The sequence below is a fragment of the Equus quagga genome, chromosome 11 (assembly GCF_021613505.1).
Source record: "Equus quagga isolate Etosha38 chromosome 11, UCLA_HA_Equagga_1.0, whole genome shotgun sequence".
NCBI classification, from domain to species: Eukaryota; Metazoa; Chordata; class Mammalia; order Perissodactyla; family Equidae; genus Equus; species Equus quagga.
The window spans coordinates 78,901,341-78,925,179 of NC_060277.1; the positions used below are offsets into that span (position 1 = coordinate 78,901,341).

The window sequence follows — 23,839 nt, forward strand, 5'->3', positions numbered from 1 at the left end:
TAGTAAATGGAAGGGGGCACAAGGGGGTTTCTGATAATGTCTGTCTCTTAATCTGAGTGCTGGTTATACAGCTGTTTACTTTGTGAAAATTCATCAAAGCGGACACTACAATTTGTGTACTTCTCTAGTTATATTTCACTTAAAAATTTATGAGAGATTTTAAAAGCACCTAGTAGAAAATTTGTAATTTGTAAAAAGTAATAACCAAAAAACCCCATTTTGACCCCATGTCCCCGACTCCTCAGTGAAGGTCCTTTTCTCTGCTCTCCCCTACACCAAAACCTCTCCAAATATTTGACTGCACTTCCTCAACCTCTAATTCACTCTTCTACCTTCTCCAGACTAGCCTGACCAACCACTCCACCTAATCTCTTCTTTCCAAGGTCACCAGGGAGTTCCAAGGGCCAAGGCCAAGTGACACTTCTCCATCTTCTTCTTACTCAACCTCCCAGCGGTGCTGGACACAAGTGACCCTTCCTTCTCCTTGAAACACTCTCCCCTCTAAGCATTTCTTAGCTTCCAGAACTCTGCACCCTTGGTTTTCCTCCTACCTCAAAGCGCTGCTGCGGGTTCTTACCCTCCCTCTGTTCTTAAATGTCGGGAGCACCTAGGCTGTCTTTGGTGCCCTCTCCAGCCACACTCTCTCTCCCGAGGAAACCCCAGTCAGGTGGCTTTAAATGCCATTCCTAAGCTGAAGACTCATAAATTCCTATCTCCATCTCCCCTGCCCCGACAGCGGTCTCAATCACCATCTCTCGGTTATTACTCACATTTCCCTCCTTAAGCGCTTTGAATTTGCTGTTTGTTCCTTCTGCCTGGACTCTTCTCCCCAGAACATCACATGCTTGGCTCCCTCTTGCCATTCACCCTTCAGTTTAAATGTCACTTTCTAATCTCATGCGTAACACTTAGTACTAGCTGGTATTATTTGCTTACTTGTTAACTGTCTTCCCTAACGAGAATAAAAAATTGATGAGGGCAGGGACTTTGTGCTCTACTGTATTTCCAGAGCCTAGAATGGCTTCTTGGATGAAAGAACAGCCTTCTAACTAGTTTCCCGACTTCAGTTCTTGCCTCTCTCCAATTCTGTCTCCATAAGGCATTATCCACTGCCCTCCTCCCACAGTACACACATTCAGAGCTCTTTAATCGATTCCCATCACATTTCACAACAAAACTTCCAACTCCTTACATGGTGAGAAGACCCTGCGCGCGCCACCAGCCCCTGCCCACGTCTCCAATTCACGCCGTGCTGCTTTCCCCACCACTCACTAGGAGTCAAGCCGCGGTGCACTCCGGGCTCTCCAGCACACCAAGCCCCCTCCTGCCTGAGGCTCTCTGCACTCACGCTCCCTTGCCACTCCTGCTCCTTCTCATCCTCAGGTCTCAGCTCAAAGATCTCCTCTTTGGAGGAGTCCTCCACAGCGACATACACTCTCTCATTGCCCTTTGAGTTTCCTTCATGAGAAGTATCATAATCTGGAACTGTGTGTGTTTGTTTATCTGCAGTCTATCCACCCACAGACTGTAAACTCCAAGGGCAGGGGCCTCACCTGTCTCTGCTTTTTAATCTGCATCACCTAGCACAGAGCCACTGCATAGTACCCATATAGTACCCATAGTACCCAAATAATTCGTGGAATGAGCAAACTGAGGTCAGAGGAACAGTCAGCTTTTTATCAATACAGCCAATGAGTCAAGTCCTAGTTCTCTCTCCTTAGGGCCCAAAGCATTTTATCAATATTTATAGTGACATAAGCGACTATGAAAAAGAAAAAGCCCTTTATCAAAAACAAAGGGTGGCTAACCTTGCACAGGTTCCTTAGGCCTTTTGAGTCTGTCTCCTCACCTCTGCAAGGGGGATAACAGCTCCCCTGTTGGAAGGTAGCTAGGGATGAGAAGTAACACACAGCGCCTAACCTAGAGTAAGTGCTCCATAAACAGCATATTAAAATAAATGGTCATCTAACTCTAATTGCAATTCTAAAGCAGCAACAGCCTAGATGTTCAATTGCGCCTACTGGCTGGAAAGTCCAGCATCTCTCTCTCTCTGGTCACCCAAAGCTCCAGTTCCTACCACCCAAAGGACTGGGTGGGGTGGCACCTCTGGCACAGCTGATCACATCACCCACACAATGAAGAACCAATCGCTATCTTGAGAACTCACCTGAAATTTAAAATCATCTCGAAACGTTGAAGGCTGCTTACTTTTAAAAAACAAGTTAGTCTGAAAAGAAACTTGAACTCCCTTGAAACTGTTTAATTTAAAACATAACCTCAGAGTCACAACTGGAATTTTCCAGTAAACCTGCCGGAGGTGGCCACCTCAGAAGGGGAAGATTTAAAATGCTGGTGACAACACAATAGCATAAAATAGGGCAACTGCTGCATTTGTAAGTAAGCAGAGTGAACACAGCACAGACTGGTCTCACTTCCTGGGTGTGGGACAATGAGGCATGTTCTCTGTGATACTGAGATTATTTCTGAGATACTCATTTCAGAATAGAGAATTCAGAACACCCAAGTCACAGAGGAGACAAGTATATCATGGAACTTTGGAACCCAAAGCCTGAATCAGATCAACACCCCTCCTGAAGTGGTGTACCAGCCAGACGTAACAAGGTACAGTCCACAAGGCCGGGACACAGTGAGGAAAATGATATTTCCAAATGCTTTAAAACCCAGCAGACATTTTCTATCCTCCAAGGTAGTCCTTTTGATGTGGGTAATGGATAATGTCTATTTCCTAAAGAAGAATTTTATTTTAGGCCTAAATTTTTAGAAAATGGAACAGCAAAAAAAAGAAAGTTCCCAAATAAGTTTTAGACTGAGTCTGACTCGACCTTAAATCCTGGCTCTAACACTGAGTACCGGGATGAGCTTGAGAAAGCTGCCTTTCTGAGCTTCAGCGTAACAGAAATAAACTTTCCTACACCTCACAGGCTGGATACAGAGTAGGTGCCCAGCATAACGAGGCAGCACAGCTTCACTGGGCTTTCAACCTTACTTACAGAGCAGAAGGCAGTACTAGACATGCGGTAAATGGTAGGCATTGTAATACAGCACGGGACTGAGGAGGAGTCCATGTTTGCCTCTCTCCAAACAAGCCTCAGAGAACCTGTTCACGCTGAGATGGCAAAGACAGCAACAACACCAGGGCTCTGTCTCCTCTCTCCTCCGGTTCCCGATTACACTCTAATATAACGATCAAAGCCTGAGGTGAGAGAGAGAATCTCCTGGCTGTTATTTCAGGTGGCAGACAAGGGGAAAACTGGGGGAGTTATTCAGAGTCGGGGTCCTGAAGTCCCTTCTCAGATGATCCTAGGAAATTTTATTTTTTAAGGAAAAAGTAAAAACTCTACAAAACACCTAACATGTGCCAAGTGAGTTGTTACATTTGCATCTACTGTCTCATTTAATACAGTAACGCTGCAAAATTCAGAATGAAAATGTTCATTTTGTACTGAGGAGGCTGGGCCCTGAGGACTGGGTAACTGGCCCAGGGTCACACAGCTGGAGCGTGTCAGGATCTAAGCCCAAGTTCTCTGACTAATTGTGATCCTACACTTTTTTCACCACCCACACTCCTGACCCTCAGCACTAGTCATTCAAGGGCCTGTGTACTGGAGAGCAGTTACCAGACTGACTGTGGGAGAAGACAACGGATATCACCCAAAGTAGCCAGCAGGGAGGAAGTATTTAATACTAGCTTCTACTCCCTTCTAGGGACACCAGAAAGGGACACCTACCTGCCAAGCCAACCTTGCAACACTTGAGGACCTTGTAAAAGATGTAACAGAAACCCCTCCCTGGGAATCCAGAAGTTTAATTTATACATCCAGTAAGTCATCTGCATTTCCTACTGACTAGGACTTCGGGGCCCTAGTGCTACAGATACACGTGCAACTTTCTAAAGATAAAGCCCAAACCTGGCATATAAGATGTGTTTCAGTTTCTATTCTTGCCCACCTTTGCTCCAGCTGAGGGAGGGTTTTGACTTAACAGTCTCAACTACAACTAATGCTCTATTACCTTCCTTTTAATAAGCGTTCTCACTGGTAACCATTAAAGAAAATGAAAGTAAATCCTTGGAGCTCGTTCCTCAACCTCAGCTCCAGCTATCCTCCTATTCTTTCGGTCCCTCAAACGCCAGGCTTCTCTGGCTCTAGGAACCTCCCTCAAGCTATTCTCTCAGCTTCGACCACTGTTCCCACTCTGTCTGTCTCACGTGGCATGTATTTCCTCAGGGAAACCCTCTCTGACCCTGTCTCTGCTCCCACAGCATCTTGTACACCTCCCGACACTTTAATTCATTCATCTGATTACCTATTTAGCACTCCTTTCCGCCAAGCCCTCTCCCAGTCGCTGGGGTTCCAAGAGGAACAGAACCAGGCAAGGTCCCTCATGCGTGGCGATTACCTTCCGAGAGGATGAGCACTAGAGCAGCACTGTACTTACCCAACTGGCCAAAACCAAATCATTCTGTTTCAAGTTTTCTTCTCCTGTGGTTAGGATGTGAAAAGTGAAACAGGAAGTAAGAGCACGTCTACTTTACAGCTTTACTCCCAGACTTAGTGCCAGGTAAAGGTGATCACTGGGTATTTGTTGAAATATTACTTATGATAACAGCATTAGAGCTTTAAAAGAAAAAGGGGACAGAAATTCATGCTTAAAAACTCCACAACTGTAATTCCAGAGTGATCAGCAAATTAAGAGTTTTAAAACCATATAACCACAGCAATACCTTTAAGGAAAGGCCTAATAGTAATAGTCCCACCGCTACCTTACACATGCTGAAGATAACCTAAGTGTCTGCTAAAATTACTTGAAAAACAAGAAAAGAAGGGCAACAGACAGACCTTCTAAAAGAAACAGAAAAATATTACAGTTGTCAGTGATGATAGCATTAGAAAAACAGAAAGGGAGAGCCCTGAGGAGGAAGAAGATGAACACTTCCATCCCCCACTGTGTCACAAGGCACAGAGGGCTTCAATGCCCTCCTGGGGGCTTTGGTTTGGAATGGTGCTGCGATGAGAACTTCCAAGAATACAAATAAAAATGAAAACAACAAATGGAGAAGTAAAATAGAGAAAAGAAATGCTAGCAATCAGACAGACCTCGACCAGCACGCCCAGGTCTAAGCAGAGCTTTGCCTGTTGCTACTCACACACACAGCGAGGCAAGGTGGAGGCAGAAGCACGACAAAAAGATGCAAGAAACAGAACGGCAGAGGGTCCTGCAGCATAAAGTGTTAGAATGATAATATGAAAAAGGGGGAAAGGAGAGAGATTTCACTTTTCCCCTAGTAATAAATCGGCTCTTTTCCTGAAGTGGTAACTGCTGTAAACAACTTAAAAACATACATAATAATCACAAGTCATAAATGTTCTTGGAAACTGCCTGGTTTCAACTAGTCTATGACAAATATGTGCAGAGGGACCTGAGCATCTGCTGTGAAGTTCAGGGAAAACTCATTCTAACCAATGGAGCGGTGCCAAAATCTCACCCTCGGGGGCTGACCAATCAAACGGCTGCTTCTTAGCGTGGCAGTTAGGAGAGATGACAGATTGAAGACTGCAGCAGAGAAGCCTACACATTTAATTTCAGCCCAGGCATTCTGCCCCGAAGGGGAGTCAATCAGGAAAGAAAGCAGTTCAGAGGAAAGTCTTGTAACCAGGCTGAAAACATAATAAATGGACCTGTAGTTTAATTAATTATCACAGGATCCTTCTTCCACCAAAACCGATGACAAAGCTCATCAAGAATAAAGAGACTCTGATCCCACTCATACTCTTGTGCAGGAAACAGGATTTACCACATAAGCTCTTGCAGACCCTCTGACTGAAGAAGCTGCTTTCAGGAGATATTATCACAGTGTCCGACTAATGGGTAAAAATGTTCACGAAGCCAGGGACAAGGAGAGAGGGTTTCTGGCACTCCTGGGCCCTGGGAAAAGGCAGCCCTTCAGGACAGGAATTCTGCCTAGGATCAAAATTACAATCATGCACTTTACCTTTCCAAAGTGGACTGCATGAAAGTTACTGTAGCAAATGTACTGCGGTGTGGGATGAATGTGGACTCTAGATTCTGGGTTATCTAATCCCTTTAAACCTTAATTTCCTCAAAACCAAGGGAAGCTGCTGCAATGAAAGGGTAACTGAAAGGTTTAAAATAATGCATGTGAATCATTTACTCCAGACCCCTAGCAAAGAACAGATGCTCAATAAGAGTTGGCTATAGGGGCTGGCCCCGTGGCCGAGTGGTTAAGTTCGTGTGCTCCGCTTCCGCAGCCCAGGGTTTCACCGGTTCGGATCCTGGGCGCCGACCTGGCACTACTCATCAAGCCATGCTGAGGCGGCATCCCACATGCCACAACTAGAGCACTCATAACCAAAATATACAACTATGTACCACGGGGCTTTGGGGAGAAGGAGGAAAAATAAATTCTTTAAAAAAAGAAAAAAGAAATAGAGCTGGCTATAAATAATTCAAAGAAAATCTTTAAGGTTGTTTAAAGTGACAAAATTTTTCTGCTCTATCCCCTATCCTACTTTTTGTTTTTAAAGACATGCTGATACCTTTAATCAGGCTCCATCTAGTTTTCCAATCATCCTCGAAGAACTACAGGACTCCAGGCTCCTCCCACCAGCTCTTAATTTTATAACCCCAGAAGAACAGCTCAGAGGTGGTTTATCCTCCGTGCAGCCCCAGCCTGTTACATTTCTTCCTAATTCTATCCAATTGCTAATGAGTTTGTCTCTTTTCCCACAGCCCAGCCAGTCTAGACTTTCTCCCTTAGCTCCTCAATCTCTCTTGTCCACCAAATTCTGAGAAGAACCGAACACACATACACCCGGCCCCCACCTGGTGCTCCACAACTGCTTGCACTGCACTAACGTCAGATAGGATTTTGTGATAAACCCAGGATGAATTCAGACTAACCACCCCCTTCTTGGGCTGGGTTTGATGTTTGATCTCAATCTGAAAATTATGCTGACTTTCTGAAATGTTTTCTGCTCCTGCCAGGAAGTGATATGCCCAGTATCTATCCCAAGGAGCAAAAAGGGAGATTTCTAGTTCGCCTAGTACCACAAAAAAAACCTTTGTATTCTTGCGTATTCTCTCCTTTTGAAAATACCTGCGCTTAACCTGGTCTCAGGTTTTACTCTTTGCCTACATCCCACAACAAAGTGCAAACTGGCTCATATTCATGACTCCTTGATAGATTCGAGAAAAAAGACACCTGTGCTGGCATCAGGAAGTAATGCTGTTCTCATCGATGTTGAGATGTGCTGCTACTTCACCCATTTGCTCCCAGAATTACAAAGTGGAAGGACAGTCTTCTTTGCAACATAGTAGGGATGCAGAATGCACAAAAAACATTCCCCAGAGCTTTACCTGCCCCATATTATGGTTTGACACCATCAGAACAGACCTAATCTGAAATAACTCAAGCGGTTATAATAAGCCACCAAGATCCCAAGATCACTTGGCTATAGTTAGTCTACAGCCAAGCCAGCCCCCAGTGAACACCCGATACAGCAGACTTCACAGTGGGAAGCGACGAGGAATGGGAGGGAGGTTCAGAAAACAGGAGTGCCTATGACTGTTTATCAGCTGAGTGACCGAGCCCAGCAAATCACTTCTTCAATCTCTTCTCCAGAGACCTGCCTAGGAGTAAATCAGTTCAGCAGTTAGCATCAGATCCAGCCTCCAACACGCAGGGAAATTTTCAATTCAAAGACTAAAAAGGCCGCAGGGTAATTTGTAAACTACCACACTCAGGAAACACTCAAAAGGTGTGCTAGACGGGCCAGCCCAGGGGCGTAGTGCTTAAGTTAGCACACTCCACTTCAGCAGCCCCAGGTTCACAGGTTCGGATCCCAGGCATGGACCTATACACGGCTCATCAAGCCATGCTGTGGTGGCATCCCACATACAAAAAATAGAGGAAGACTGGAAGGGATGTTAGCTCAGCAACAATCTTCCTCAAGCAAAAAGAGGAAGACTAGCAACAGATGTGAACTCAGGGCCAATTTTCCTCACCAAAGAAAAAGATGTGCTAGAAATCCTAGAGTCCTACAAAAGGAATCCATAATGTAAAAGGCTGGTGAATTATAGGCTAAGATTTCCCATTGTTATTAAAAAATAAATAGGGGCCGGCCCAGTGGCTCAGTGGTTAAGTGCGCACACTCCGCTTTGGGGGCCTGGGGTTTGCCAGTTGGGATCCCGCATGCGGCCATGGCACCGCTTGGCAGGCCATACTGTGGTAGGCATCCCACGTATAAAATAGAGGAAGATGGGCACAGATGTTAGCTCAGGGTCAGGCTTCCTCAGAAAAAAGAGGAGGATTGGCAGCAGTTAGCTCAGGGCTAATCTTCCTCAAAAAAAAAAAAAAATTAAATTAATAAATAAATAAATAGCCGGTGCCAGCCCCGGTGGTGCAGCAGTTAAGTGCACACGTTCCGCTTTGGCAGCCCGGGGTTCACCAGTTTGGATCCCAGATGCGGACATGACACCACTTCACAAGCCATGCTGTGGTAGGTGTCCCACATATAAAGTAGAGGAAGATGGGCACAGATGTTAGCTCAGGGCCAGTCTTCCTCAGCAAAAAGAGGAGGATTGGCAGCAGATGTTAGCTCAGGGCTAATCTTCCTCAAAAACATAAATAAATAAATAAATAGCTAAGCACAGCTTGAATCCTACATCTACCAAAAGTACCAGATCGGCAGTCAATTCAGTGGTTTCATTTTATAAAACCTAAGGATGCAGTATGGTGCAAGCCAGGAAGAACCATCATGCACCAGGAAGAATGACCTGACCCGTAGAAGACATGCACCTGTTCAAAGGCAAGGGCAGTAAAGGACTAGTTACCTTAGCTCCTTCCCAAACCAGAAAGAGAGACTTCTTCAGCCAAGCTCAAATATCGGAAGTCTTGACTTTTTAACCACACCAAGTTTCAACACACAAGTCACAGTGAAGACAAGCACATCCTGTTTGCACTTGACTTCCTGTTCTGGGCTGTCTGATCTCCTTACACGGCAGCTCCCTACTCCAAATAGGTAACCTCTCATATCTGCCGACAAGTGGTTCACTCGACAGTATGTCAGTGACAGTAAAATACATTATTCTATGAGTTGAGCAAAAGATTCACCTGAAAAGCACAAAAACCATCATGAGCCTCTAAGATATTTTCTGGACTTCCCACGCTTCATACCGACATCTGACCTAAAGGAAACAATAAAAACTTAACACAAATCGTGCTGAGATAAGAAAATTAAGCCTGAACCAAATCTTGGAGTATGAGGGCTGGGAAAAAGGACAAGAAAAATTGGAAATGTTTTTATTATTGAACGTTGGCCTCTTTTCAAATGTAGAAGACACGGCTTTCTGTCAGCCAGTCCCCACTGAGCACATTCCCAAAAGGGAACCACCCCAAGAGATCGTGACAATTAAAAGGGCCCTTCCGGTGAACACTGCCCCCAGGCCAACCGGAGCCTACTGTTCAGCACTGCAAAAGCCTTCAGTTTTATTTTATTTTTTTGAGGAAGATTAGCCCTGAGCTAACATCTGCTGAGGAGGACTGGCCCTGAGCTAACATCCGTGCCCATCTTCCTCTATTTTATACGTAGGACACCTGCCAGAGTGCCTTGATAAGCCAGGCAAAGGTCCGCACCCAGGATACAAACCAGCAAACCCTGGGCCGCCAAAGCACAACGCGCTGACTTTACCACTACGCTACAGGGCCAGCCAAAAGGCTTCCGTTTCAGAGACCTGAAGCCTCCAAGTGAAACTTCCATTGCTTTCAAAGAGCCAGTGGTTCCCCCAAGCCGCATTCAGTGTTGGGAGCAAATGGTGGGCAATGAAGATCCCAGTTTTCTTTGGTTTTTTTTTTTTAAAGATTTTATTTTTCGGGGCCGGCCCAGTGGCGCAGCAGTTAAGTATGCACGTTCTGCTTCAGCAGCCTGGGGTTCGCTGGTTCGGATCCCGAGTACGGACATGGCACCACTTGCCAAGCCACGCTGTGGCAGGCATCCCACGTATAAAGTAGAGGAAGATGGACATGGATGTTAGCTCAAGGCCAGGCTTCCTCAGAAAAAAGAGGAGGATTGGCAGCAGTTAGCTCAGGGCTAATCTTCCTCAAAAAAAAAAAAAAAAAAAAGATTTTACTTTTCCTTTTTCTCCCCAAAGCCCCCCAGTACATAGTTGTGTATTTTAGTTGTGGGTCCTTCTAGTTGTGGCATGTGGGACACCGCCTCAGCATGGCTTGATGAGCAGTGCCATGTCCGCACCCAGGATCCAAACCAGCACAAGCCTCGGCCGCTGAAGCGGAGTGCTCAAACTTAACCACTCGGCCATGGGGCCGGCACCGGAATACGCCAGTTTTTACGGACATGTCATTTAGCTTCTTTGGGTCTGTTTTCTCATCTGGAAAACAGGAGGGTTGGACTAGTGTAATCTCTAATGTTTACTCCAGCTGCTGAAAAAATTCGGAGACTCAGTACTAAGAGGAGAAGCCTCTGTGGCTTCCTGCATCATTTCTTTGGTCAAATAAGATGCCTCTAACATCCCAGAGTCCAAAGGGTGAATATACGCCTTGGTTTACCTCTCAAGTACCCAAGGATTTTTTTCCCTTTCCCTTGAAATGTCAGTCAGAAAGTTTTCCACTTGAAAGCAATATACTAACAAACCTTAAGGACCGTTCTTTACACATGGTCTTTTTATTAAGATTTCAATGTAATCACCACTCGGTTCCCATGCTGGTCATATGATTCCTGGAGAGACTAGAGCCACAAAAGGATGGAGAAAATCTGACCAGCAGCATGTGGCACTCCCACACAGTGACTGCTAATGGGGAAAGAATGAGGCAAAATCTGGGTAAGAAAAGGGAGTGGTGAAGACAAGTTTGGTGAGTCAGTGCAAGGGAAAACACAGCAAGTTTAACAGAAAAGAAAAGGAAATGGGAAAGGAAAAATAAAAGCAAAGGGGGGAAAATCTAAACCAATGAGCAGAAACTTAAATCCGAAATCCTGCTCATCCATTCATTCATTCATCCCACAGATATCAGATGCCCACTATGTGCAGGGAACTGAACACAATATTAGAGGAGATACAAAGGTCAATCAGACACGCTCAGTGAGGTTTTGGTCTAGTAGGAGACAGAAAGGCATGTACACTAACAATTGAAATATATGGCAGAAAGTGTATTGTGCCATAAAGAAGACATAAAAGAGAATCCTCTACTATGAGACCCAGAGGAGGAAGAGATTACTCCCAGTGAGGGATCAGACAAGGAGGCTTCATAGAAGAATGACATTCCAAGCTGAAAACACAACAGAAAGAAGGACACCCTACCAGGAAATCAAGGACATATAGGTACAATGAGTAACTGGATTTGATTGAGTCATAAGGGAGGGATGGTAATAATAATAACTAGCAATCCAGAGAGCCATGGCTAAACTGGATAGCTGGATTGGAGCCAGACTGAGTATTCCAAAATCAGACTCAGAATTTGAATTTAAATGCAGTGGAGAAGGAAGGGGGGGGTTGACTAGTCAGGAGAAATCTCATAACTTAACCCATAAAATTAAGATAATGAAATCAACACAAAATCAATGGGTGCAGAGATATGAAAAGTCCCTCCAAAGAGATACGATGTCTTCCAAACCAAAGTAAGAAGAAAGGAGGACGGAAAGGCTTGGATGATGGCATTAATATATTTAAACAAAGAATGTGACCACATCCAAGTATGGTCAACAAAGAGACTTAGAAAAATCTAGAAAAATAGAGGGAGCCATTTTGATTCCAGAATCACTCAAGGCAGAGAAATATTGGAACCAGGTGATACACCATCTTTTCTGCAGGAGGACAAGGCTCTTTTATGAAGCTTAAAGGAAACAGCATATAATAGCAGCTGGGGTCTGGGGTCTTAGAGTCAGAGGGACTTGGTTCCAATCTCAGCTCAGGCTCTTACTAGCCTGGAAAGAGCCTTGGTTTCCTCATTTGTAAATTGAGGATAATTGTGCCTACTTTGCAGGAGGACCATTGGGAGAACTGAATGTCCTACTGTATGCAAAGCACTTAGTATAAAACCTAGCATATAGTAAGCAATCAATAATCTTAGCTTTTTGGTAACTGTATTCTCCCCCACAAAGTATGCTATCATATTATTCCATGCTCACCGAGCAAGCACGATATTATTAAATTTCATTTCTCAGTTTTCTTGGTATTGAAAAGCAATATCCTAGCAAAATCCAGAATCCTGTTAACCAAAAAGGAATCATCCTTCACTCAAATAATAAATTGGCATTCCATTCTGAGCACAGTCACTCAAGTCTGAATAAAATCCTGTCTCCATAAGAATGATCTTTTCCAGCTACAAAACAAAATACATTTTGTTACCTGAGAACCAGACCTAAATCATAGTGACCTAAACCCTGAGGGGTCTTCCTGAGAAGCTAGATGTCACCCACCAGTCCAGCCCTACCTAATGCTACCCTCAATCTACAAGCCAATTTGGATAACACTTTCTCATACTTGTCCTCCACCTTCATCTCTCACATACCCTTCAATTATGCACTATGATGAAGCACTATATCTTCCTCTCTAACCTTCTAGAGGTCAAAGATCCCATCTTATCCATCTTTGCATTCTTTCCTCCATATCCCAGCATACCTTGCATCACACAGAAGCATGATATTTACTGTAAGAATGAATTTCAAACACAACTTTTTTTAACAGCACAATCCATTGCAATCTGCCATTCCTGCACCCTGAAGCCCTCTTCTGATTTATTGAACTCTTGTTCTGCACTTTTCCTCCCCTCTCTTCTCCGCTCCCCAATCTCTCCACATCTGAGCTACCAAGTATTAAAGAAAAGTCAGAAGACTTTTATTCACTGGGTTCCCAACAAATTCACACGACTGAGATCAAGCCAACACTGGGCTGGGAAATCTTTTATTCATATCTAGTTGATGTCTCCACTGTGACTCCAAAGAGCAGTGTTGTGCAGGGTTTAAGATACGGGGCCTGGAGTCAGACGCAACTCATCGTCTTCCTGTGTGACCTCAGTCAAGGTGCTGAATGTCCGTAAACTTCATTTTCCACATCTGTAAAATGGAGTATCTAAATGAGGTAATTAATGCAAACCCTTAGCACCACAGAGTTCAAAAAATGGGAACTAATGAGGTAATTAATGCAAACCCTTAACACCACAGTGTTCAAAAAACGGGAACTAACACTGTCTTCGAGTTTGTCTAAGTCATCTTCCAACCCCCATTCTCTCTTCTACTCCTTCTTCGTTGAATAACCAAAACCTCCTCACCTACTTCACCGAAACAATTCAACTGAGTTCTGTCCACCTATTCTGGGAGGCAATGGTGGCACAGTGGAAAGAACACTGGAAGCAGGAGTCCAGCTGGTGCCACACACTAGGTATGTGACCAGGCACTAACGTTTCATCTGTGCCGCAGATCCCTCAACTGCAAAACGGGTATATTAATACGTTCCTTATAGAATCACTGTGAGAATTAAATGCAAAAATATGAAAAAGTATTAAGCAGATGAAGAGGGGGAAGAATAAGTGAGGTGATAAGGCTTTCAATTAAAACAGACCTGGTTTCAAATTCCAGTTCTACCACTTAACCAGCTGTGTAACCTCAGGTAAGTTAAATTCTTCAGTCTTCAGTTTCTTGTCTGTAAAATGGGGAAAATAACTTCAAGGAGTTCTTAAGAGATTTAAAACAATGTGCAGACTACTTGGCATGTTGATTTCCCATCCTTCTCTGTGCTTCTTCTTTTCTCTCCATTTCAAAAACTCCCCTTTATTCACTAGACCAGTAAGTCTACCATTTTTGATAAGTAAAAAAAAAAGTTTAGCAATCTACATCTATATTTAACAGCAAATTAGACAAGTACTACTACACAAATATACTATGTTCTATCTAAAACATAACACTATCTAAAAGAAATTTCAAAGGGTAAGTTAAAAACATAGAAAAACTTTTCTAATATTTCCTTCCCATACCCCAAAAGAAGGATTCATATGCCCCTAGAATTTGGAAATTCATTTTGGAGGTCACTACTCTATTAGGCCAACTGTTTAAAGACAAAGATAAATATAATAGACTTGTTACAGCTCCTAGTACAGTGACTGGCATAGAGCAGATGCTCAGTAAGTATTGGTCCATTACAGTTTTAAAAAGCCTGCCTCCACACACACTCTTCTCTGTGCAAGTCTGCACAAAGTGAGCTCTCTGCTCCGTCTCCCTTTCTCTTCAATTCCCAACTTCCCCACTAGAGTAGCTGATACTTTGCTTCACTTCTGTGTCACACACTTATTCCTTAGCTCCGCTCCACTCTACTAAAGGCCCTTTCTCCAAGGTCACCAATGATCTCCTGATGGCTGAATGCATGGCTTCTGTCTAATCCTCACCTTCATGACCTCCCTGCAACCTCATAACCCCATGGCCTACCCACTTCCTTCCTCCAGCCTCTCTCCCAGGCTCCTTCCCTTTCGGCTCCCACTGAAAGTGCAGTAGCTTAACTCCACTTTGATCTCAAACATCAGTCTTCCTCTCTGTCCTTCCCTGGCTCCTCCTTTTGTTCCCTAAATCACCCCTAGGGCTCTGTACTAACCATTCTAAGTTTCCTTCTCTAGTGAATTTTGGCTCTACTTTTTAAATATATCCTATTCTCGCTGTGTCACTGCCATACCCTGCCTTGTATGCCATTATCTTTCTCAAGAGCTAGAGCAAACATCTCCTTACTAGCCCCATCTTTGTCGCTCTCTATTCTCCAGACAGTAGTCAGGGTAACCTTGTGCTTTAAAAAAACACACTCTGCTTGTTACTCTCCTGCTTTAAAGCCTTCAGTGGTTTCCCACCAAGCTTTTCTGCAAAGCCTAGACTCCCGATATGGCCCACAAAGGCCCCGAGTGATGTGGGCCCTGCCTTCCTCTCCTACTTTACCTCACACTATACCTCTCCCCACCCCCATTCACCTCACTCTAGGTCCTTCGTGGTCCCCTTCAGCTCCTCAAAAATAATAAATTATTTACTGCCTCAAGGCCTGCATACTTGTGGCTCCTTTCCTGCCTGGAACACTCTCCATAGCTGGCTCCTTACCAGTCAGACTTCAGCTCACCTTCCCTAGAATGCAGTTGTCTGGCACACAGTGGAAGCTCAGTAAGTATTTGTTGAATGAATAGATTCCATAGTCCTCAGTCAGATGACTCCAAATCTAAATATCGAGAATCAATCTCACCCTTCAGTCTCAGCACCTCATTTCTAAATGCCTGCTAGATAACCAGACCTCAAATTCAGCATACCAAGTATGCTCAAAGCCAAACCCTTCATCTTTTCCCAAACCAGTTCCTCCAATTTTCTGAGATTATATGAGCAATGTAATCCACACTTTCCACTTCAGAACTATGAATTTCCCATTCATTTGCTCCACCTGCCCAAAATTCTCATCACTCTTTAAAACTGAATTCAAATATCACTTCATTCATTCATGCATTCAATCAACCACTTATTCATTCAACAAATACTTACTGAATACCTTTTATAAGGAAGGAACTATGTTAGATACTGGAAAGCAAAGCAGGCATATTTTTGTCTATTATACATCTGTCAAATAATCATACAACTATTTAATTATAAACAAAATAAATGCTATGAAGGAAAAAGAGCTAGAAACTACGAGAAAAAAATAAGTGAGGTATCAAGAAACACTCTTCTGATGAGGTGCTGAGTGAATGAGATATAACCTACACTAGGCAGACTGAAGGTAGGACATGCCAGGCAGAGGTTCAGCCAAGTCCCAGAAGCAGAAGACCAGCAGGCTGATCTTAAGGTGCCTACCATTTGGCCTTATATGTTACACCTATCTGGATCTGTCTCGTTCCCGTCCACCATCCCATCCTCCTTCTATTGATAGTTACCTGAGAGAAAGGACATAGAGGGCTCTTATGTGTCAATATCCCCAGGAGATACTGAGTCACATGTCTGGTATCTGAGGAGTCTAAGCTTGTAAAAAGCTCCCAGATGACTCTGACATGCAGCCAAGTTTGTAAATCAAATGCCCAAACTACCTACTCAATAAACAGGAGTTGATTATGCTTTCACTAAAAATCTCTAAGGTCAGTATGGCAAATTGTTTCCAAAATTGGTCACAATAATCCCAACCATCCTGCATGCCCTTCTGCAGTGCGACTTTGACACTCAACCCTTCAAGAGGTGGAGTCCATGTCCCCTCTTCTTGGATGTGGGCTACACTTGTGACTTACCTTAACCAAAAGAATGGGGTAAATGCGATGAAGTATGACTCCCAGGCCTAGCCCTTAAGAGGCCCTGTAGCTTCCATTATGGCCCCTTGGAAACCAACCATCATGAAAAGGAGCCCAATCTAGATTAATGAATGATGAGAGGCCAAGAGACAGATGGACCTCATGGAGGAGAACCAAGATGTTGCAGCCAATAGCTAGCACCAAGGCCCCAGAGATGTGTGTGAAGTCATGTTGGATCCTCTACTCCAATCAATATCACATGGAGCAAAGCAACATCTCCCTCTTCCCTGAATTACTAATCCACAGAATCATGAACAATAAAATGTTTGTCATTTGAAGCCACTAAAAGTTTTAAGGTGATTTCTTACACAGGAATAGATAACTGAAACAGTCAGAAATTCAACACTCTCTTTCAGCAGTCATTCAAATCTTTCCCAACTTTGATGATCAAGAAACTGTTCCTCATATTCATTAAAATTACTCCTCCTTCAATTTAAGTCCATTTCCTCCTAAATCTTTGAAGTACATGAAAAACAATTAATCAAAATCCCCCTGGCAAAAACTATGCTTGTACTCAAAGATAGTAATCAAGCCATCTCTTAGCTTTTCCTTCTCCAGGAGAAAATCTTTCCATTTTTTTTTTTAAACTTATGATAGGACTTATCTTTTTAATTTTTTAATCATCTTTATCCTCTCTTAAGTATGGCAGGACCAAAATTGGATGCCACATGCCAGTATCTAACAGAGATTATTTCCTAGCCCTCATGGTTCACCTTTCTATAATCAAATCCCACAAAGTCCCAACTACGGCATGTTAGGACCCCAAAAGTTGTGAATTACCCTACAAACTTAATCACTTACTAGAATTACTGTGAAGCCTTTCCTACTCTTAACACTCAGCTTGCTCCATTTTGTGATGACTCCCTTCACTCATCAATCTGGGTTGACACTCCACTATTGCAGTAGGTTTTAACAAATTCTAGACATTTAAAGCACAATAGAAAAGCTTCAGAGGTTGAAGTGGGCACACCATTAATTTCAGTGAAGGTCTCTAACCACGGTCAAGGCCTTTCCACAAGGTTAGGCAGGCTCTGGGTACCTCCTCCTTCTACCATGAAGATAAAATAGCCTTGTAAAAGGCAAGATCTTTAGCACTTGTGTATTGAGCAAAGGCACCTATTCTACAGAACCCAATAGGACAGATTTAACTACAAAGAGACAAACCAGCTGCTTAACACAGTGTAAAAACATGTTTTTTTCCTCTGAGTCTTACCTGAATGTATGCTTCAATGTCAGAAGTAGCTTTATAATCACCAGTAATATAGGCAAAATAAAGCCTACCCAACACAAGATATTGCAGGTATCAAATAAAATGACACAAGAGAATAATTTTGTAAAGTACTATAAAAATGTTAGGTGATATTGTGGGACTAGGTTTTAGCAAGCCTTATAAATCTTCAAATTAACTCTGAATGGTTACCAATGGTTTCAGGAGACATATACAGAATAGGCACCACGGGCTTAAGTTCATCAAATAGGAACCAAAAACATGCCATCTAACAAGAGAGCTTATGAATTTTCTAATACTGCCAAGACTAATAAAGCCATCTGGACTAGTGGATTGACCCTGGGGACCCACACTTCAGCCACTGTCTGGAGGTGCCAGGCTCTAGGTCAGGGACCAGGTTCAGTCAAGGAACTCAGTGGTCTAGTGGAAGAGATAGACTGCGGAAGTCCAAATAAGGAAAAATAACTCTACTTGAGGAAGTCAGGGAAGGTTTAACATATGAACTAAGCCTCCTAGGAGATGAGTACTTTGCCAGCAGAGAAGGGGAGGCCACTAGGAAAAGGCACAGAGTCCTAAAAGGAAGTGGTTTAATCAGGGACTGAAAAAATGAGTTTAATGAGGTTTGGAGAGGAGAGAAACGCTGGAGAAAGGAGCGGGAGCTAAGACGGGCTACAGCAAGAGGTAGGACAGGGTCAAAGTGTAAAGGACTTTACCTATCAAGCTAAGCAGGAAACAGGGCACAAATGGCACCCTGCAAACCCAAGAATGAAAAGGTCAGATCTGGCCTTTAGGAAGGTAACTGTAGCAACAATATGAAGAAATAGGAGCCAAGAACGACCTATGGTAGAGTGGCAAAAGCCAGGTCAAGATTTGATAAGGGTCTGAACCAGAAGTTACAAACTCAAATTCCTGGAGACAAAGCGAGTAAAATGTGACATCTTTAGTGTGTAAGATCTGGGGGAACGGTGGTATCTGTAATCTTTGAAGAGTGCAGGCCCTGCCTTAAAGTATTCACGCACAAAGTTTTAAGTCACTGGGCAGATTAAACAAAATGTCTAGTTTTTGACCTCTGGTAAATTAAGGCAATACAGTGGGAATGAAGAAAAGACATACATCAAACACTACTCCACTATAATCAAAAGGGTTTAGCAACCACAGATTTAGCATATTTAGAGGATGTGAGGCATAAAAAGAATGAACAGGAAGATTTGGTGGACATAATTATCAGAGTTCAAACATACAGCAATAAAATCAGATAAGAGATATGGGTAGGGGAGATAACGAGTTGTTATGCATTGAATTTAAGATGCCTTTTGAACACCCTGGTAGGTCTGTCGAGTTGGACAAAGTTTGTCAAGATTTGTCAAGTCGGAAACAAGGATCTGAAGTTTGGGAGAGACAGCTCGGCTGGTAAGACATACTGAGGATAGCTAAATTTATGGCATATTTGAGATCCTTAGAGGAAGGAGGTGGGGGAAGAGTGAAAAGATACCTCGTGAGTGAGATGCCTTGGGGCATCTTAACATTTATGGGATAGTCAAAAGAGAATGGGAATAAAGGAAGGATGCTCCAGAAACTCAGAGGAGACAAGGTGGCCTCCAAGCCAAATGAAGAGGGTTGCTGGGAAAAAAGAAATGGTTCAATAAAGAGTGCTTCAAGCCAAATGCTAGGCAGAGATTAAATAAGATGGAGGCTGAAACCAGAACATCAGTTTTGGTAACAAGGGGTTTACTTGTGATCTTCAGGAAAAGATGAGTAGGGTAATGGGGATAGAAGCTAAAATAACAGAGTTGCTAAGAGGATCAGAGTTGAGGAAGTAACGTACAGGCTCTTCCTCATTCTACCCATGAGAACCTACTATGTGCCAAGTACCATGGCTATAATCCTAACAAAACAGACTGGAGTCAACCCAAGGCTCTCCTGAGTACTCATCCAGTCCTAGTGAGTAAGAAGAGACCTCAAGGAAGTGACTTCTAGGCTCAAGCCAGGCGGCTAGGGAAAGTTGGGGCAGGGTATTTCAGAGAAGTCTTGTTTGTGGAAAGGCCTGAGATGAAAGATAACATGAACCATTTGGGGGTAATTGTAAAGAGCAGAAGTAAATGTTGAGGGGGAAAACTCCCTAGAGATGAGGCTGAAAATTTAGAAGAGTAAGAGGTGAAGAGCAGGTGGGAAATAGGGCAGCAGCCTGAACAGAATTAGGGATGAGGAGGGGCTCTTCATAACACCTCAGAAAGGAATATGGAAACTCACCCATAAGACAGTGTTCTCTACAATTCCAAACTGACAGTTATTAGGTAGATAAGCACATATGTTTGCCTCTCTCTCTTCCTTTAACAATGGTTTAGCTTGACTAAACTACTTCTCACAAGATACAAAAAGAACAGAAAACATAAGAGCAAAAGATGGATAAAGTGTAAACCTAACGTGTTTGCCTTCTCTAAGGTCTATATAATAAATGGTCTAAATAGGTCTAAAACCACATCCAGATCCCAAATGAAATGAAACTTTTCCCTTCAAGACCCCCTCCAAAGAGCTGAAGGACTAACTTTAAGATTCCCAAATTGATAAGGATTTGACTCATTTCTGAAGACTAGAGATTTTCCCAGTTTCTCCTGCAGCTCAGTTTAGCTAATAAAACTAAGAGAAAAACAGTCTGGGGTTACCTGATTTTGCCTGTTTCAAAACATTGCCACGGCAGAAAGCAAGCTGCCTCCTGTTCCTGCTGCTGAGGTCCTTGGAGCCACGCTCAGATGAGATCATCTCAGGAACCAACAGCGGCGGCTTTCAGGCAAAGTGAATGGTGCCGCCTGGGGACGTATCTTTGGTAAGCAAGATTGCAACAGAGCAAGCAGTTTACCCAGGGCAGTGCTGACTCACGCTGGGCAAAACTCCTATTTCCCAAACAACTCAGCCGGAGCCGACTGCAATCAACTGCAACCTTGGGAAGAAAAGGCACCCCACCGCTCTTTAAAAATCGAGTGCTGATTACTGGGGCAGGTAAACCTCATTCCCCTACTGCTGGTCACTCGGCAGCCTCTGGAGCCCTTACCTGGGAAGCTCCAGTGGTCACTTTCTGAAATTTCATCTGAGAACAGCCTAGGGCTCAGGACAAGATTACTCAAGGTAGCAGGTTCACAGCTCTGAAGATTTCCCCAAGAGGCTGATAGAGAAATCATTTTGCACTTACAAATTAGAACATCTGGGTCAGAGGATCCTGGGAACTCGCCCAGTCATCGCTAGCTGGTCAAATCATGAGAGTAAATTTTTATCAGCTCTAACCGGGCCCACGCTTCTTTTTCCCCTCTAGGCCTTCTCTGACCTCTCTACTTCCTTAGACAACTTAAGTTCTCTAATTAAGACAGACATACTGCAGGTTTTTTTGTTTAATCAGCTGCCACATTCTCTCTGCTAAAGCTAAATTATCCATCATACCTACCAGATGCTTAAGGAATATAGGAGTCTGTGAAAACCGCCTTAACATTTGCCTTTAAAAGAAAAATCCCTAAATGTATGTCGATTCTCATTTATTGGCCAGCTTATTAAAAAATCAATTCTAGAATGACTGGCTCATCAAGAGCTATTAATTGGTATTGAATTTGCCCTGACAGGCTAGAATTGGCATTGGTGCTACACAAAAAAACTAAAGATTGAGTCCTTGCTTTCTATGTGTTTTCATTTGATGAAAAAGAAATTAAAGTTCATGTCAGATCCTTCTGTTCTCTGCTCAAAATTTCCCATACTCTCCAGCGATTCCTTAGCATGGGCATTTGAAGTTACCACTCCTAGCCTCGTCCATCCTTCGAGGTAGGTCTCACATGGCATCAACTCTGGATATAGCTGCCAACCTGGCTTGTCATTCAATAAATATTATTAGGTTAATTAAAATGTACATGTAGACCATCAGAATTTTGGTTTAAAAAACTATGCTACTTAATTGTATTCCTTTTCCAGGGGCTAAGTTAAAAGTTATTTATCCAACTCATTTAATTTCCCTTAATTACATTATTCCAGTAGGATAGACACACTGAGCTTTTATCAAGTTTTGTAAAACGTTCTCTCTTTTATTTCCTCCCCTTCAGCATTTTCCTTTTCAGAACATGGCTGTGTTTAAAGAAGTTTTCCTACAGTATGTGTTAATTAGTCCTTTTCAAATGATAAAAGCATCTTTACAGCAGTTGCCAACCATTATCTCACGGACCACACTTTAAAAAATATTTCTGTAGTTGATGATAAGTCACAAACGTTCTAACACAAAGCACCTCTCAAGGCACATACAGTATAAAGGAACATGGAACCTCTTTTGGAAAAAACACAGTATTGTTCGCAGCTTCTGGCTCATTCTGTAATACTAAACTTAAAATAAGGAAGAGAAAATCCAGACGGTACTGTGCCCAGGAAGTAAATGTAAATTATACAAAGAGCAACGTCAGGGCCAGAAGCATCAGAACTTCCTAATTCTGCTAAGAAAAGCACCATTTAGCAGGTGAGGAGAGCTGTGGCAGCTTATCATTTCCTTGTTTGGGATTCTGTACAGTTCCAATCAGTTTCCCCAAAACCTAACTATACTCCATCCTAGTTCCCTCTTTTAGACCAGAAAGCCTGAGTTATATATGTTTAGAGCTTTAAAAAGATGCTAAATCTGAACTAATGGCTTCAGGCACTTGAGGTTTAATGAGGTCATATGAAAATTATGAGAATATAAGAGAAATAAGAAAAATTATTGTGGCTTTGAGCTTCAGTTCTTTCAATGCATTATCCTAAAATTCAGACAAGTAATTCATCACCCAGTTATACAGGTTTATTTTTTATGGGTGGTCACAACAGATATTGAATATGTGTGTGTGTGTGTGTGTGTGTGTATGAAATTTGCACACACTTGGGGCCGGCCCCGTGGCTGAGTGGTTAAGTTCATGCACTCTGCTTTGGCGGCCCAGGGTTTCGCCGTTCGAATCCTGGGCGTGGACATGCAAGCCCTCATCAAGCCAAGCTGAGGCAGCATCCCACATGCCACTAGAAGGACCCACAACTAAAAATACACAACTATGTACCTGGGGGCTTTGGGAGAAAACGGAAAAATAAAATCTTTAAAAAAGAAAAAGAAATTTGCACGCACTCATACCCCTTGTTTTACTTTTTAAACAAAAATATGTAATGCCATTTATAGCGCACATTTGGTTTTTTTTCTCCCTGCAACAGATCTCACCATTATAAACAGTAAGCAGGTGTCAAAAGAGAAATAAAAATATTCCTTTCTCAGGATTCTTATAGTCTTCCAAATTCATAGAAGATTACCAAACACATACACAAAGATATGGAAGGACACACATGCCAGGAGGGGAATTGCAATGGGAGCAGATCAAGGAAATATTTTTAGCTTTATCAGTATTTGAGATTTTTCTAACAAGAAGCTTATATTGCAATATCACTTGGTAATTTAAAATTTGGTTAAAGTTTAAAATTTTTTTACCGTTTATGAACTACTTTAACGTTTTCCTCCTCACTTGTTCCTCTCAACACCTCCCTTTCACTACTTTCCCATTCCCAACATCCTAAACCATACTGCACATTTCTTCTTCTTAAAGATTTTTTATTTTTTTTTTTTCCTTTTTCTACCCAAAGCCCCCCGGTACATAGTTTGTTTTCAGTCGTGGGTCCTTCTAGTTGTGGCATGTGGGATGCCACCTCAGCATGGCTTACCAAGCGGTGCCATGTCCGAATGGAACTGGCGAAACCCTGGGCCGTGGAAGCGGAGAGCACAAACTTAACCACTTGGTCACAGGGCTGGCCCCTACATTTCTTCTTCTTAACAAAATTTATCTTACTTATGTCCACATCCTTTTTCTGATTGAGAAGACAGTGAATTGATAAACCCAAACTTTCAGAAACCAGCAGCAGTCTCACTTTGTTAAGAATTAGGGACATTGCCAAATTCTAATCTTCGGTGTTCTGATCTTATAACCTTTTTTTTTAAAACTAGAGTACCTCCTCTTCAAAAAGACAATAGGATTGTCAAGCAAACATCTATCATCTAATAAATGACGGAAAGTAAAGATGAAAAATGAAGTAAATTTTAGGATACTTGAGAATCAACGCTAGGGCTAAGAATCAACAGGGGTGCTTATTGAAAATGATCACTTCTCGTCCCAGTTCCAGACACTGAATTAGCAGAAGCACAGGGAGGCCCCGAGTCGGAATTTTTAATAAGCACCTCCCTCTCCCAAGCGGTTCGACGCAGACAGGCCCTGGATCCTGTTTTGAGACAG

At 42.9% G+C, this 23,839-nt stretch overlaps 1 protein-coding gene across 7 annotated transcripts in view; it reads right to left on the bottom strand.

Moving 5' to 3' along the window:
* RFFL (ring finger and FYVE like domain containing E3 ubiquitin protein ligase) overlaps nucleotides 1-23,839 on the bottom strand; it is a 71,745-nt gene that overhangs the window by 25,584 nt on the left and 22,322 nt on the right. The window contains exon 1 of one of the 7 annotated variants that reach the window (XM_046675369.1): nucleotides 20,240-20,379. The exons of 4 other annotated variants lie outside the window; for them this stretch is intronic. In XM_046675369.1, the coding sequence (XP_046531325.1) occupies nucleotides 20,240-20,336 (97 nt within the window). In that variant the 5' untranslated portion in view covers nucleotides 20,337-20,379. Of the gene's footprint in view, nucleotides 1-770; nucleotides 792-4,458; nucleotides 4,503-20,239; nucleotides 20,380-23,839 lie in introns of those variants that run through there. 2 more of the 7 variants (XM_046675374.1, XM_046675375.1) reach the window with 2 other exon arrangements.